The sequence below is a fragment of the Aspergillus fumigatus genome, chromosome 6, assembly GCF_000002655.1.
Source record: "Aspergillus fumigatus Af293 chromosome 6, whole genome shotgun sequence".
In the NCBI taxonomy this organism is placed as follows: domain Eukaryota; kingdom Fungi; phylum Ascomycota; class Eurotiomycetes; order Eurotiales; family Aspergillaceae; genus Aspergillus; species Aspergillus fumigatus.
The window spans coordinates 315,279-331,812 of record NC_007199.1 but is presented as its reverse complement, the minus strand read 5'-3'; the positions used below and the strand labels follow the sequence as shown (position 1 = coordinate 331,812).

Here is a 16,534-nt window from a genome sequence, read left to right as displayed (position 1 = left end):
ATCTAGAGTATCTATCGCATCTAATCTAGACCTATGGTCCACTTTACTGGCCCTCCCACTGCTTTGATTGTCATTTTGACGGTGTGATTACTGCGAGTCAGTCGCATTGCCTCTACATCGCCCTTTCATCCCGAATACGACCCACAGGGATGATACATCATATTCCGAAGTCATGGATCGATAGACCTGCATTTGTAGGGATCGACGATCCATCTCACTTGTCGCCCTTCCAGGCACCAAAGAGTTTGAGTGGCAGAGTTATCACTTGCGATGTATTCTCCCCTTGCGTGCAACGGCTCCTAGAGAAGTTCCATCGACCGCTTCCCTCTGTTATTGCTTTTTTTTCCCTCCCATTCGAAAGAGAGCGCTTAGACTACAGATCAAGGGCAAATGGGCCCAAGACCCGAGAAAGGGACGACACTGATTTGCTGATTGCTACCATGCTTGTGGCCCTTGAAGTGCGGAGACTAGCCAAAGTCCTTTTCCCAAATTTGACCTGCCATGGCTGATGATTAGCGACAGCAAGCTCTTGATTCATTAATATGCCTGAATATTGCCAGTCAACGAAGAAAATAGGCCTGATCGGACGTGAGAAGATCCACACCATCCACACCTGTCATTCTCCTTGGTCGAGTAAAAACTGCGAACTGCAACTATCACTCCAGGTGTCACTCCCGAAGCAGATGGTCTGACCAAAGAAAAGAGAACGTCTCGATTACCGACAACGACCTGTCACTGAGGCGCCAAATAGAGAAACCATTTGCTCATCGTCCTGGGCCCAGCATGGACGGGGACGCTCGCAAGGGAAGATCCCCTGTCAGTGCTACTTCCTTCTTTGTGATCTTTTTCCCTTTCCTGCTTGATTGCTTCACATCCTTTCTCCGTGCCCTTTCCCATTCGGTCGATCACCACATTAGGGCTCCACTAGCAGACTATGTAGCTATCCTTGCTAGTTGCTGCCGCCATTTTCAAGACCCTCCCCCCTCTCTTGGGCGTGAACATCCTAGCTTGTTGCCAATATGGGTCGCCTAGATTCAACTTTATCTCTCGAGCTATCAAGAACGAGCCATTGGACAGTGCACCGGCCTTGCATACCATCGGCCAGTCACACCCTAATAAGAATCCCCGGCGACGTAAGAGTATGACAGCTCGAATCTCAACCGGACCTCATAAACGCAAGACATCCTCTCGCAGATACCCCTTCCCCTTGGGTTAATCTTGCTTTTGTCCATTGATTCTCGTACCGGCTACTTTGACGCAGACAATCTGGCACTGAATTGTTGCATACGTCATCGTGTCAATGCTACCTACCCATACCAGGCCCAAGTGCGGCTCGTATCTTCACTTTCATGCCTTCATCAGTCGCTAAACACGCCAAACAATCATTGAGAATTGAGAGAAAAAATCGCGAACGCGTCTAGGGCTAGACTAAGTCTCAACACCGCGTAGGTAAATATCACCTTGTACGACAGGCTCGCGAACCTTTTCACCGCTATTCATGTTGACTTCTTTATGCTTAACCCAGTCAATTTTGGAACCCAGCTGGGCCATCGAAGTCCGGCAAGCGTCCCGATGCATCAGTGGACCGAACCGCATGAAGGCACAGTCGCGCCTAGTCCAGTCGTCCCAACGTCTCGGCACAGCTCGTCTTTATCAAGGGACAAATCCCACATGTCAACTCTTCCATCCCAAACACAATATTTGGCTGCAGCTGAAAACGATCGACCGCGACAAAGTCTAGAGGTGCAGATGACGAACGAGGATATCACCGAGCTTCATCGCTTCCTTCAATCGCCTTCGACAACTCCCGCTTCGCAAGTTACAGGAGCACGCGAGCTCCTAAAGGCCGGCCAGCGGCGTCTTCGGCAGCTGGCGCAGCTTCAGTGGAAACCAACGGATCCCAAGACCAAAGCCGAAGAGGCGTCCCGTCATCTCCTTGTCCTCCAGCAAGAGGGGTTTCTCAGTTTGCCGGCTTCAGCCGCCAAGAAAAGCCTTGACTCGGTGATGTCGGGCTCGAGATCCGCGTCAAGCTTTGGCTTCCGATCCAGCTCTCAGCGAGACGTTGAAAAGATTGGCCAGCCATGGCTTGAAAATCCGCTCGAAGTGTCCGCAACGCAACACATCAAAAGCCCCGAGCCGTCGCCACTAGATCTCGGCAATTTAACGTCAATGGTTGAGGCGGCAGTGTCTTTTCCATTTCACTTTGATGACGCTTATCCACCGCCATACCAGCCGCCAGCGAACACCACCAGCGACCAGCGGACCGAAGGCCAAGATTCTTGTCACCTCCACAGTGCAGCTTGTCAATTAAAGCCCAAGGAACGGCGTACGGAAGATCAAGGTGCCCCATCAGCAGTGAGCACTAGACAGGTTCTCACGAATGGGAAAGATCATATCCCTCCCACCGTACTTCCGATAAAGGATGTGGCGCGTGATGGCCCAAAAGATGGCAAATCTCAGGTAAGTGCATTGAGTTGACTTGCATGCATACAGAAGTTCTCGTGGTAGAAGCTGACAAATGCATTGGTAGGTTGTGGATTCCGATGAAGATCAGAACAACTCTGCACAATTACTGAAACCCCCAACGTCAAGAGCAAAAGCCGGTCCCAGAGATCCGCCAAATCCTGTCGCTCAGTCGTTGAAGCTCTTCCCTGACACAATGCCTCCTCGTAGTTCAAGCAAGGGAGCTTGGCGCATCCCCAACAATCGAATAAGAGGCAAAAATGCGCCAATTTCTGCCAAATTCTCCGACAGTCAGCAGATTCCTGCAACTGTCGCTTCGAAAAGAGAGACAGACAACGTCAAAAACTCGATAAAAGGTACCTCGGAATGCCAGGGCGATCCTCAAAGGTCATACCACTCAGGCAAGGCGTCGACAACGCGGCCAAGGAAACCCTGTAGCGAACCGGCAATGAGTCCAATACATCCAGAATTTCCGCGGTTGAAGAATACACGTCGCCCTGCATCGTTACCAATGGGCACCATAGACTCATTCCCTCTGCCAGCTCCCTTGAGACCTCTACCATCACTGCCCGAACAGCCTCCTGCTCTCAGCACTGTTCGCCACCATAACACCCCGGTCATCAAAGCAGCAACTCGGACGAATCGCGACCACTCGGGCGCCTTTCCAACCACCACATCCAATAACCGCTCAGACGCTGAACACTGCCACTTGAATACACAATTTGCGCTCCCTCAGTTGAGCTTGGTTGGGGACGACTTGCCCGCCAGCGAGCAGGGTAAGTCTGTCGAGGAGGCACCGCCCAATCATCCGGAATCTTCTGGGAAAGCGGAAGAAAATCAGGCGGAGAGGTTGCATTCACTCAAGTTCAGAGACATGATGGCAAGCCGTATCAGCCTCGACGAGGCGAGAAAGGGCGATGGAATCAATTCGCCGGCATCTCCAATGAGCTCCGGGTCCGACCATGAATTGCGAATTGGCTACGAGAACGAACATCTTGTACGCACATCAGTCCAAAAGGAAGCAACTCCACCTGCTCCTCTGTCTCCTCCCCTTTCCCCACCTCCCGCTCCACCACTTGTGAAGTCTGCCGAACAACTGCCGTTCAGCAGGCGGCATGTCAGCTCGGCCACAGCTATCATGAGAGCATCGACAGAGAGGAGAGAGCCATCTCTTCCCGCTTCCGACCGAAGCGCTACGGTGCACCGAAGTAAGAGGACGCGGAGCATTGATGTCCTTCACGAATTGGTGGCTAGTGAACAGCACACTTCGAACCGAGCCGGGTCTCCGCTCCCTTCTTCGGATGATGAGTGCATGGATAAGGGTACATTTATGTGTGAGCTACGCCAAGACTCCAACCGATATCAACGGAAGGTAGCCTCAAGAAAGTCGAGCAATCATTGTCTGAGCCGACAGCGTGGTCCAAGGAAGTCCAGTATCCCAGATCAGAGCGGCCCCTTGACGCCGCGAAGGCAAAGAAGCCGCATTTCGGAGGAGACACTCTCATCATTGCTAGGCTCATCGAGTCCGTACCATTCTCACGACCCTCGCGATAGGCGTGACAAAGCTGCCCACACTCTCGTCCTTCTAGAAGGGCGCATTGAACAGCTGGAGCGCCAGAACCGGATCCTTCAGGCGGCCCTTTTCGCAGCTTTGGATTTGGGTGTCAAGCCCAATGCGGAAGCCCTGCTTGGGGGTTCAACGACATCGCTGTCCGCCTCCGCAAATTCTTCAAGTGCGGAGACGTCTTCCCCATCCTCGACTCAACGAGCTTCCAAACTACCTGGTCGCGCAGTAGCAAATGGAAGACGATCACTCATGAAGAAATCCCTTCGTCGCCCGGAAAGTTGGATTGACAGCCCTGGCGCCAGTCTGCAGAGCGATTATCAAAGTGATGACGATGTCAGTGTCCGAGACCTTGAGGAAATGATTGAAGACATTGAATTTACTTGCTCATCGGATAAGCCAGGTTCCGATAGGGTGCGGATTGGTCGCGATTAAGCATTTCGTTGAGCTTTTGTTTTTTTCGTCTGCCCAGAAGGTTTCCTTTAGTTGCACGGTCACTTGCATGCGTTTCCTTTGTTACTCGTCTCAACTAACTTGATATGCAGTGCGGAGATTACGCTCGTTCCAGACTCCCCTAAACTGCCTTTTGAATTCTTACTTGCCTTGCCGCTTCAATTATCTGTGCTTGTTACTATTGCACCGCAGTGATACCATTTCGTTTTGTCTTGACGCGTCGATAAGTCACTTTGCTTTCAATTGCGATTAAGGATTCCCAGAATTAAATATGGCTTGGATATTATATTGAGCAGTTCTCAAATTTAATATTAGCCAAGCTATCGTAATGAGCACTCGGATTATTTTAGACTAAATGACTCGAACATTCACTCAAAACATCATGACAATAGAGCCCCAGATAAACCCCTTGGGGCATATAGAGTGCAGAGTGTACGGAGTAGAAACGTTAGCTTGTTCTGCCCAATCCTGCTTAGTCATCAGAGACCTATTTGATGCCGATGGTGTTGACCGGACAGCGAGTCGAGTAGCTCCAAGTCTTAGCAACAAACACAAATTGGCAGTCCTGAATCAGTCGACGACCTCTGCGCTGGCAGGTTGTTATTAAAGTCAGGTGGAAGCAGGAAACCGCAAGGATCCAACGCAACCACCATCGCCTTTCTTTTCCCCTTCACCCCAAACAAACCCTGTTCAATTTCCTATCCCCCCGGTCATCATTAGAAAATGGCATACGCAACAGTAGTAGGATACTCCCTGTCTTTGATCAAGCCACATACTCAACGTTATAAAACTAATCAACGATTACCTAGACCACCCAAGTCCCACAACATGTCACAGCTCTCCTTTCACATCTTACATCACGCCCCGGCGTACAATCCACCTTCATCCTTTCCCGCAAAGACGGATCCATAATCCAAAGCACCGGGCTCCTCGCCTCACCACCACCGAGGAATAGCACGACAAGCGAAACACAAACACCGCCAGCACCGAACGATGCGAACAGTACTACCACCATTCCTACGGAGTCATTGGATCCTTCTTCGCCCGCCGGCGCAAGCACAGCCCGAGCCCCTACCGCACAGAAACCATACCAGCCGTCTCAGGCGGAAGCTCTCGCAGCGCGGATCTTTGCTTTCGTGGAGAGTGCGTCGGAGCTGGGGATGACGCTGTCGTGTCCGCGCGCGGAGGACATGGATAGCTATCAGACTGGGTTGAATGGAGATGGTGCGGGGAGAGACGATGCGAGGTCGGAGGGTGTGGACAGGGAGGAGGAGGATGAGGTCAAGCTGCTCCGGCTGAGGACTAAGAAACATGAGATCGTGGTCGTGCCGGATAGGAAGTATCTTCTGTGTGTGGTGCATGATGCTGCGCATGCATCTGGGGGTTCGGGGGTTGCGGGGGTGCGCTCTAGGTGATGGTTTGCTAGCAGGGGATCTGGCGTTGATGGCTTTGTCTCTTTGGTCTTGTCTTACACGGTCGGTTATAATTTCATTGCCGGTGTTTCTTGCAGTTCGTTGGTTCGCTGCGAGTGATTCCTGGGCTCTTGTTTTGTTGCATAACTATACCCCCGTTGGAAGCAATGCATTTTACTTGCATATTTGGGACTTTTTGTCGAAGAATGATGATCTTGCATTGAATGGACTAGGTGCTACGGAAGTACTGCGCTAAGGACTTATTATGATCTGATCATTTGGTGCCATCGGGTATGCGGCGGGGTGTTACCCCTCTCGAAGAAGCTACCGGCGGAGTTTCGCCAGCTTATTAACGATGACTGGATCTGATTCTGCTTGTATCCGGGTTGGTCTATCAATCGGCCTTCAGAAGTAGCAGAGATGGCTTCGGAATTTAACATTGCCCAGGCTAGGACTCGTTTTCCCGCTTTGAATGCAGAGCAGGTGTTCCTCGACAATGCAGGTTTGTTTTGACGCAATCTTGTCTTGTGAGCACTGCATCGCGAGCGAGTCGCTGATCAGATGCCGTTGACAGGAGGCAGTCAGGTTTTGGACACTGTGATCGAATCGTGAGTCATTTGGAATCTCACTTGAAGCCGGTCTGATGTCCAGGGAAGGATTACATCCTACCTCTCTACCACCAATGTTCAATTGGGAGCGACGTATGGCATATCTCGGGCAGCCACCACTGCATTTTCTAAGGGTTACGAGGCGGCGGCGAAGTTTGTCAATGCGAGTCCTGATGAGGTGTGTTCTCTGACCCTGGTAGCTCCGGCTTGCTCTGACCCCATTACCTCAGATCTGCTTGGGTATATCAACAACTCAGCTCTTGCACAACCTTTCGACCGCGCTCAAGTTCGAACCCGGCGATGAGCTGGTGCTCTCAAAGCTGAACCACGAAGCCAATACGGCCCCCTGGGTTCGGATCGCTGAACGACTGGGCTTGCAGGTGAAGTGGTGGTCGGCATCGGATACCAGAAACCCTGTTTGTGACCTGGATGAGCTGGGCCAATTGCTCTCGGAGAAGACGAGGCTCGTTGCTTGCCCACATGCTTCGAATATCACAGGGACAATCACGAAGGTCAAGGAGATTGCGAAGCTCGTTCATCAGTATCCACGTGTGAGTTCTCTGGTGGCTTCTTCTTGCCATTGCTGATATGCTTCTATCGTTAGGCTCTCCTCTGCGTGGATGGGGTTGCGCTTGCGCCGCATCGTCAGGTAGATGTGAAGGATCTAGATGTCGATATTTATGTAAGTTGTAGATGAAGGCAGCTCCAGAAGAGGAGTGCTCAATCCTTTCCACCAGGCGTTCTCATGGTACAAAGTCTACGGGCCGCACATTGCTGAACTATACGCCTCATCCCGGATTCATGATCAGATCAACAGCCTTGGCCATTTCTTCAAAGGCACAGACACGCTGGACCTGAAGCTCAATCTAGCATCCGCGAGCTACGAAGCGACACAGAGTATTCCTGCGGTGCTTGAATTCCTTGGACCCAATCCCGCAGCTACATGGGACACGATCGCCTCTCATGAAGAGAAACTACAGGCAATATTGCTGAACTATCTCAGAAGCCAGGATCAGATTACGATCTATGGAGAACCTTCGTCAAGCAAAGTGCTTCGCGTCCCGGTGATCAGTTTCACGGTGCAAGGCATCAAGAGCCAAAAGGTTGTCGAAGAAGTGGAGCGGCGGACGCAGTTTTGTTTTCGCCATGGACATATGTACAGCCACCGACTGTTGAACGATGTTGTGGGTTTGGAGGATGTCGAAGATGGCGTGGTACGGATCAGCATGTTGCATTACAATACTGGTGAGTCTGCACCTGGGAGTCTGCGGGGGAGGGTTGCTGACGGACATCAGAGGAAGAAATTACCCTCCTGGTCGAGAGCTTGAAAGAAATCATTGGCGCTCTGGTGTACGCTAGATCATAGTCGAGTAATAATTTCAATACAGCATATGAACGTTTATGGTCTGTTCACATGCTGCATAGTGGACAATAGAATTATGGCTCCCGTGTACCTTCCATGTCCGCGTAGATTGACGACGATCAAACTCAACAGATGTCGAATTCCTTGCTCCTGGTATTTTGTGGACTGTAGCATTCTGGTCGAACAAGAGGTGTCAAGCTGCATGACAGTTGGTCCAATGAAGCTGTGTGCCTAAAGTACGACCTTTCATTCTAGGTTCTCACCTGGAGTAACAATCAATAAGTACATACACGTGCATGCATCTCTATGCATGAGTCCCAATCAGTGCTGTACCCTACTGTACTTCCCCTCGAACATATCTTGGCCATCTGATCGACCGAATTTCGGCCGTCAGTTTAGGTTTCTTGTCGGCTACTGGATAGATCCAGGCTTTGGGGGTTCTCGCTTCGGGACTTCGTTGTTCTTATACACAGATATCTGGCGTGGTGGACTTGACTGTGAATATATATTCTTGTATCGAAGACTACGTCGTGCAGACCTTTGTGAAATGTGGGGGGTTTATTAAGCTATCTCCCTTCTGAAGTTGATTTACCTGTTTATGATACATTTACTGAGGAGCTTGAGCTATGTAATATTCAAATTTAGTAGCAAGATCCGCACTGGGTACCCCAGAGTCATTCTCCATCCTCATTGTTTCGTCCAGGCTGTTGGAGTGAACCTCGCGCAGTCTCGCTATCTACTCCGTAAACAGGAGACCAACTCAAAAAAACGTAGTCTAACCGCTCCTGGCAGGTACGCCCGTTCCCACCGACCAATAGAAGCACAATGAATTTGTCGCCCGAAAATGCTCCTGAGAGATTGGGTCTGCCTCAGGCTTCCAGCCCCCTCTTATGATGGGCTCTGTTTTCGGAGACGGCGCTAAGCCATACTGGGGATAGGGTGTGGGACATGGTGGCGAAGACGACCATGATGGTATGAGTCATGACGCACCAGATTGAGGCACAGCGCTTGATCGCTAGACTACTTTGCTATTTTGAGATTTACGAGGTGGGTTGAGGATCAAGGAGATGCTATTATTATTATTACTGAATTGATTGAAGCCCTATCACTATTATGCTCAGCCTTGCGCAGCATGACATATCTGGTAGTCTAAGTATTAATCTGGGACTGGAGATCGCGCGGAGGATTTTTAGTTTGATGGGTACTCCGGACATTGTTTTGGATCTGCATGATAGGGTGGTGAAATGTTTAGCCAGATTTCTATCAACAATTAATTTTAAACTGCTGTGTCAGTTGTTGTGGGACAAGAGCCTCTTGCACTACTCATGTACCTCCCCCGTGACTTATCCACTCTGTGGCGCTCACTTCGCGATAGTCGAGTAATCGAGGATAGAACAACAGGCAGAGATGAGCTGCCTGTTTCGAAGCAGATAATATTGCGGTTGTCAGCTCAGGTGATCGATCCTTTAAGCGCGTCAAAGGTCATAATATTCATTACTCATGATGGTGGAGAGGAGGATTTTTGTGCACCACTGGTGGTTTTCTGCTGCCTAGAGTTTCGATCCATGATGGTTCCACAAGTACAGTTGTCATGTTATCTCTGCTCCATTCTACTCTGTTGTCGATCAAATCCAACAAGCATACAATATCCCATCCGCAGAGAGGCAAGAGTAGAAAGGCAGGAGTGCTCATGGTCATCGTGGCTTAAGACGAAAAGGGTGACAAAAGAAGTATCATCTCTTGCCTTCTACGTCGTTATTTTTTTCCCGAGAGACAAGCCATGGACCTATGCAGGATGTGTCACTGCCTTTGGGAGCAGCACCAGATTCTGAAAGGTGGCGTGGGCTGGGGAGCAAATACAGCCCAGGTGGTTGGTTGGCTGACCACCAATAACTTTGGGTCCGTTGTGAAGGAGCTGCGGAATCAACCCGGATAGGAGTCTTCATTACCCTCACTCCTGAGTCCGTACTGGCCGGCCCGTCAAGAGCAGCCAGTCATGCAGTTTGTGGCACACCAGGTTTAGTTAGCAGCGAGGTTTATCCCATGGGGCCTATAGTGATGATTCATTTCGCCTTAATGTAGCATAGCTAAGAAACGTGGAGGAACTCTTTCGAATCCTGTCATTCACCTAGCCGATATCGTGATATTCATGATTTTCTGACGACACCCTTGCCAGCAAACGTTCATAGACTAGCGGTAGTTGAAATCATAAGTTCATAATCATGTTCATTATAATGGTCATAAGGATAGTCATTACTCCGTATAGATCCACTGTTTGGACTAGATACCCCTACAGAGTAAGTATCTAGATGATCATCTATCGCTGCTGGTCTTCCATAGAAGAAATATGATTTTAGGTGATCCAAGGTGTTGAAAGTGAACATCTTTTATCTATTTATATAATTATAGAGAGGTACGGAGTACAAGCTGGACGCTACCTTGAAGAAGCGCCGAGTGAACTTTGAGTGCCTTGTGAGGGAACTAGTCGTATCTTAGGTAGATCCAAGAGTATTCATCTATTCCAGAGTATAGAACACATTAAATTCTCAACTTCATTAAGATATATCAAAAGATACCAGAGCAAATTAGAATATATAACAGTAGATTTGTCGAGTATCTCCTATTCTCCGTAACGGTGGACCAAATACCACAGAGCATCCCCTATCTCGGAAGCTGGCTGAGGAGTCATACATCCATCCGCATCCGTCCAGCCCAGTCCCGATCGCGCCCTGATTACCTTAACAACTGTCAAGTCGCCCGCTTTCTGTCTGTCTGCTCCTACTGACTACTACTCTCGCAAGACGGAGTGAAGACGCCCTTCCTCCTTCTGTAAGAGTTCTGCTGTTCTGCTCCTTTTGAGCTATTCTTCTGTTACCCATCTTTTTTATTGTTTGTATCAGTACTCTCCGCTCCTTTCTCGCTTTTCGCCTTCGTTGGCAAAAAAGAAGAAGCGCGGTCCCTGCATCTGCTCTTTGACTCCCTCCACCCCCGAAATTCCGCCACCTGAGTATCTTGCCACAGGTACAGGCAGAGGTGAGTAACCAAAATCCTCTGATTCCTTTTCACCATTCGATATTATTTCCCCCCCCCCCCCTCCATCTTCCTTCCAATATCTTCCTTTTCTTGTCCCACGGCCTCATCTAAACCGTGTATTGGAAGTCGCCGCATTTCCCTGTCTTTCACCCGATTCATCTTTTTCCCTTGGACTGGCCGCCCCCCAGGTTAGTTAGTCACTGCTCTGCCTACTCTTAGTACCTGCTCCGCCCTCCACAAGAATAGGTAGTCATCAGGCAGCGTTCCTCCGGTTCCCGCCTGCTGGATTTTACTTGGGAGGAAAGAGTCATACTCTGGATCGCACTATTTTGATTCAGAAATCAAGAGATCCTCTCCTGACTTACGATCGGGTTGCTGACTATTCTCTTGTCGCCTCAGCCTAGTCGAGCCTCACGACTCATCCCGCCGAACCCTCCGTGCTTTTTAGCCACCCGATAAACAGCTGACTGCCTGGACAAGCATCAGTCCTCCACTGGTACTGCCTGCTTGTTGGTCAGTTCGCCGTTCTATCGGCACCTTTATATAACCTCTTTCATATCCCTTTGATTATCAAGATGTACCCTGTTTACTCGATCTCTTCTGTTCCGATCACCAGCTTTGCAGACTCCTCAGCCCCAGATCTTCAAGCCTCCGACAAGACTGTCATGTTTGCTTAAACAACAGACCTATACACTACTTATCACTTTTGAAATAAGCTTATGTCGGTATACCGCGGCCTACGCATACTTTTCAAACGTGATCTCGGCTTTTGATCTACTCCGGACTCTACGAACGGTGATCGGACTCGTGGACGTTGAATACCCTCCATCCATCCCGACACAGTTACACCTTTAACCTCTTTCGATTCCTACTATCTTCGACGTCCATACCTTCTTTGACTTCGTAACCTCGCCCCCTCCCTCGTCGCCACCTTTTCCTTGACAAGCTGGCGATCTCTCCTAACTAAGGCACGCCGTCGCCTGTGAACAAAAAGACGGTATCTGTCTCACTGGTACCTCGTTAACGGTTATTTGCGCAACGGTTTTTTGACATATCACGGTTCAAAATCGCCCATCTCCTATCTATAATATTCGGTTTGGAGGATTGTATAACCAACCAAAACTACTTCTGATTTCGGATAGTGGTGGGTAGGTTGTACGGTTTTGACTGTCTCGAATATGACAGGGATGGACGTCTTGGGTTTGAGGGACTCAAACCCGAGCATTCAGTACAAAGCGCCCTATGCGCATCCTTATGCTTCCTCGGTCTCCTCCTCGGCATCTTCCTCATCTTCTTCCGTCTTTTCCCTGGATTGTGTGTCCAATCAGAGTTCCATCTCGTCGACTTCCACGAACCCGGTGGATGTCATCTGGGAAAATGAGGGCGAACACCAGGTGGCTGGACGAATCTTGACTTCGGCAACTAGCTCGCGTGGCGGTGTGAGGGGTGTGTTGCCCAAAGCTACCGATGCGGCGGTCGCGCCCGAGTTGCGGAGGCATCCTCGGCGCACCAACAGCTGCATGGCTCAGTCCAACGGCGTCACTTGTGCCCGACCTCCGCCTTGCCTCTTGCGACAGTCGGATCGGAAGGTCAATTTTGTTGACAATCTCGTCGGTGAGTGAACGTTTCCTCTTAAATCCCATCTCTTCGAAAGCTAAATGCTCTTGCCCTACGAAGACACCGCCTCGCAGATTGTGGAGATAATCTGGCCCTTGTCAGCAGTGGCATCTCGCAGCGACTCTACCACAGGCTGCAAAGGTGTTTTACCCCTCCGTACTTTCATTCAGGAGACTCTCCGTCGGTCGCGCACCAGCTACAGCACTCTGCAGGTTGCCCTGTATTATTTGATCAAGATCAAGGAGCACGTGCCTCGCTACAATGCGGAACAGGAGCAACCACCCCGGAGCAAGCCGGTCTGCCGTGCCATGCAATGTGGCCGTCGCATGTTTCTTGCCGCGTTGATTCTTGCATCAAAGTACCTTCAGGACCGCAACTACTCTGCCCGTGCGTGGAGCAAAATCTCCGGCCTGAATACCGTGGAAATCAATCAGAACGAGTTGATGTTTCTTGAAGCGATTGGTTGGAGACTACATGTTACAGAAGCCACCTTTCAGCGTTGGACGGACATCGTTCTGAAGTACACCCCGGGAGCTGGTGGGCCTTTTACTGGAGAAGGCCAGTGCTGGCGAACGGTCATCCCCAAGCTCACTCCTGAACTGGACACAGTGGACGTAGAGCTTTCCACACCCTCTTCTATGGTAGGATTTGAATCTGGCCTTGTGTCGGGCTCACCTTCTCCTCGTTCCCCGTCGACGGGTGAGCACCCCAGCCCGTCATCCATCTTCAATCAGGGATCGGCGTATCAGCGGTACTCGCCCGTGTCTGCTGGAGCATCGTCTCTTCCATCCATGCCACGACCACCTATGCTGCCAACACCTCAGTTGACGCCTCAGACGGTCGTTGCTACCGCTCCTGCTGCGAGTGGTAGCACCTTCTGTGCCCGCCGGGCTTCCATCTGCGCTGCTATGTCACAAGTGCAAAATGTGTGCATGGCGCGGTCGACTCTCGATCTACGCCCGTCGCTTGCGTTTTGCCAAAAGGCTAACACGTTTGATGGATACCCGACCGTGGTTCGCAGATCGTCTCTGGCTCGCTCGACGTCTTCGGCGTCATCGCCTGAATCGATGATTTCCGATGTCTCCACGCTGTCGTCGTCGAGTTTGTCATCTTGCTCTTCCGGGTCGGGCCCTGTCTCCATCCTGGGCACTAGCGCCTCTACCAAGCCTCGCTTGGCCATGAAGGCAACGCATCGATGCACCAGCAACTCACTCAAGGAAGGTCGGAAGGCTTTGGCCATCGCGTCTCCTATCGATGAGGGCCCGCTTGGTGAGATCTACAGCTCGCCTGAGACCTACTTGGGCGCAGCGGGCCAGGTCCCAGATCTATCCAATATCTCGCTGGGCACCCCTGTTGATCATGAGGCAGCTCAAAGCCTTTGTGAACTGTCGGGGGCTATTTCCCGCTCTGCACAGACGTTCGAGCAAGGAACGACTACTCAGCGGCAATGCCGGAAACGTGGCCGCACAGGCTCCGAGGATATTCTGTGGCAAAACCATGTCCGCCACCTGATGAACCCCAATGCGCGGAACGAGGGCAAGGCTTCGGATTGTTCCATGAGCGATACTCGTTCTTATCCGAAACATTCTCAGTCTCTTTCCGCTGCTCAACTCAGTCTCCTGGCTGTTAGCGCTCCTCTGTCTGGACCAGCTGGCATGAAGCGTGCTTGCTGTGGCAGTGAAGCGAGGAAGATCGCGCTGAACCCGAGTGTGCGATCGGAGTACTTGGGCTAGCTCTGTCGATGAAACACTCAGCTGCTAGGCTCTTTCCTTTTTGTCTTTTTCTTTTCTGTTGAAAGGAAAAGTGGCTTTTTAGCGTGTGGCTTAGTCCATCACATCTCTCTTTTATTCCATATATGATCTCGTCGATCGAGTGACGTTCTTTTCAGGCTTCTCCGACGGCGCAGAGGTGAACAACGCAGGCAACTGGTGGGAAAAGTTCTTTGGTGAAGCGAACTTTATCTCGAGTTTTTCTTTTCTGCATTTGGAGAAAACGATTTCTGACTTGTCATGTGTATATACCCTGCGGTTGCTGGGAGCTTTGAGACGGTTGTCTGCGTTGAACTCTACGTCTTCGACCCTCCTTTTTTTTTATGGTGGCTTTGTTACCAGCCGATCTACTGATGTACGATGTATGCCAGGGTGGGTTCTTGTCCCTGGGATCTACCGCTTAGTCCATCTTTCTTATCATTTATCCCTACATTTCTCTGCATCTATTGTCGGTCTTCTTACACGAACGGAGTGTGGCGGGATGGGAAGGGTGTTGTCATGGTTTATCTATATCTTTTTGTCCTCGCTTTCTGTTATTTTGTTGGATGGAGCGGCAGTTGGGAATGGTCCAGCTTCCTGGCAAGGCAAGGAATGCATATCTATCTATCATAAGTGACGGCTTTGTCCTGCTTACTCACCCGGGGTTCTTGCAAGCTCCCTATGTTTGTTAGCCGTCAGCAACATCCAGCGATGCACTGGACGTCCCCAGGATAGCCAATCACAATGTAATCACCGAAGTACTTTATAATTCTTGACAGACTTTGTCACGCGTGACCTGATCTCTTCGGCGAGAGGCGACTGCCCAATCTCGGAACATTCAAGGATCAGCCGTTCCTGGTGCCACCCAGTGACTCATCGTATCTTGTAGCCAGCTGAAACGTTGGTCTCTGGATGTGAGGCTTGACCGGTGAGTCAATGCAGATTGCGGCCTGAGGCAGCAATGAGTCAACGGGTGAAATCGGAAGGCATTGGGTTTACCTGGGCACCTCTCAAACGAACCATGGCTACGAGTTGATGCTTTGGAGAGCAAAGAATGAAGTCAGGCTTAAATTGATTTGAGATCAAAATATACAACAGCTGTGATTCACTGGTTCACCTATCCAACCGAGCGCTAAAAGCCACTGTGGCACTGGCCCAATGCTGACCTTGATATCCTCCTCCGTTCTTTTGAAAACTTCTTCAAGCACGTCAGGCATCAGGCACGGACATGGCTGGACCAGTGGTCGCGTTAGCCATGCGTCATCTCGCTATAGACAGATAGTGGATGAGCAGTGAGTGAACTTAAGCCACCTGGACTGCCGAACTCAATCCCATTATGACCTGGTAACAGTGCTGGCTCGGAAGATCCCGTCGTTGGATCCAAAGGCACCGGCTGTTTGGGAGTGGGAGGACGCGGGAATATATTGTGCACAAGGCCAGGTAGTGGCCATGTGGAACATTAAGCGAACATCTTGACAGACCTCGCTTTGTTGCAGTGTTGACATACCATTCCTTTCTCGGACGAAGAGCCCAGCAGTCCCCCAAGACGGGAGCTCCTGATAGCTTTGTCCGTTTGACAATAAGTCGAGGAGGTACCTCTTAGCGCGAACGCCGTTGTAGCAATCCGACAAATTTAGTTTGGGGATTGGGATTATTTCTCCTGACGATCGGGATGTGATCTTTCATCCCTCCTTTGAGATTAGAGGAATGTTCGCGTGAAAGGAATTTGCCGTGCTCAATCGCGGGGGGAGGGCTTTAGTCTGAGCTAGATCGACTTCAACTATCTGAAGGTTTTCAGGCAGAAAAAAACCAGACGGAGTACTCCGTTGCCGCAGCTAAATGCTCTTTCTCTTCACGCTCTTCGCACAGCTTCTTCTGTATCTCATCCTTTGGTCGCATGGCTTCGCGTAGTCTGTAGGAGATTCCTGGCCGGTGGGGTCGAGTTGATTCTCTAACTGCTGGACAGAGTCACGCTGGGTGTCTGGCGCCGTAGGCCGTGCTCCGTGATGTCGTCTATATCTATCTGAATTCTTGTACCTTGATGTATGGTTGCAGGCGTCAAAAATTATCACTGCCATGCGCCGCTGTTGCGGAGTTTTCCAGAAGTGGTCGACCTTGTCCAGCTTCCATTTTTGTCCGAGGCCGTCCATATATTTGACTCCTCCGCATGCCGCTGGATAAACTTAGCCTTCGCATCGTTGCCATCCGACTTATCCCCACACTCGATCGTGTCTCCCGTAGCCGCAGGGCGGGTTGCCGCCGGCAACAAAGGT

The 16,534-nt window shown here is 50.6% G+C and overlaps 4 protein-coding genes across 4 annotated transcripts; all 4 read left to right on the top strand.

Annotated features, from left to right (window-relative positions):
• The first annotated feature begins 133 nt into the window (after positions 1–133).
• On the top strand, positions 134–4,714 carry AFUA_6G02050 (uncharacterized protein). The gene is made up of 3 exons (XM_077804927.1): positions 134–458; positions 523–2,460; positions 2,531–4,714. The coding sequence occupies exons 2-3, from the start codon at positions 1,513–1,515 to the stop codon at positions 4,460–4,462; spliced, it is 2,880 nt and encodes a 959-aa protein (XP_077661063.1). The 5' UTR covers positions 134–458; positions 523–1,512; the 3' UTR covers positions 4,463–4,714.
• Positions 4,715–5,203: 489 nt separating this feature from the next.
• On the top strand, positions 5,204–5,895 carry AFUA_6G02040 (uncharacterized protein; the record flags this gene model as incomplete). The annotated part of the gene is made up of 2 exons (XM_742780.1): positions 5,204–5,221; positions 5,290–5,895. 2 exons carry the CDS (start codon positions 5,204–5,206, stop codon positions 5,893–5,895), a joined length of 624 nt encoding a protein of 207 aa, XP_747873.1.
• Positions 5,896–6,312: 417 nt separating this feature from the next.
• Positions 6,313–7,828, top strand: AFUA_6G02030 (putative aminotransferase; the record flags this gene model as incomplete). The annotated part of the gene is made up of 5 exons (XM_742781.1): positions 6,313–6,394; positions 6,590–6,678; positions 6,701–7,051; positions 7,105–7,182; positions 7,238–7,828. 5 exons carry the CDS (start codon positions 6,313–6,315, stop codon positions 7,826–7,828), a joined length of 1,191 nt encoding a protein of 396 aa, XP_747874.1.
• A 4,246-nt stretch (positions 7,829–12,074) lies between these two features.
• On the top strand, positions 12,075–14,246 carry AFUA_6G02020 (putative G1/S-specific cyclin Pcl5; the record flags this gene model as incomplete). The annotated part of the gene is made up of 2 exons (XM_742782.1): positions 12,075–12,510; positions 12,574–14,246. 2 exons carry the CDS (start codon positions 12,075–12,077, stop codon positions 14,244–14,246), a joined length of 2,109 nt encoding a protein of 702 aa, XP_747875.1.
• Between the last annotated feature and the right edge of the window lie 2,288 nt (positions 14,247–16,534).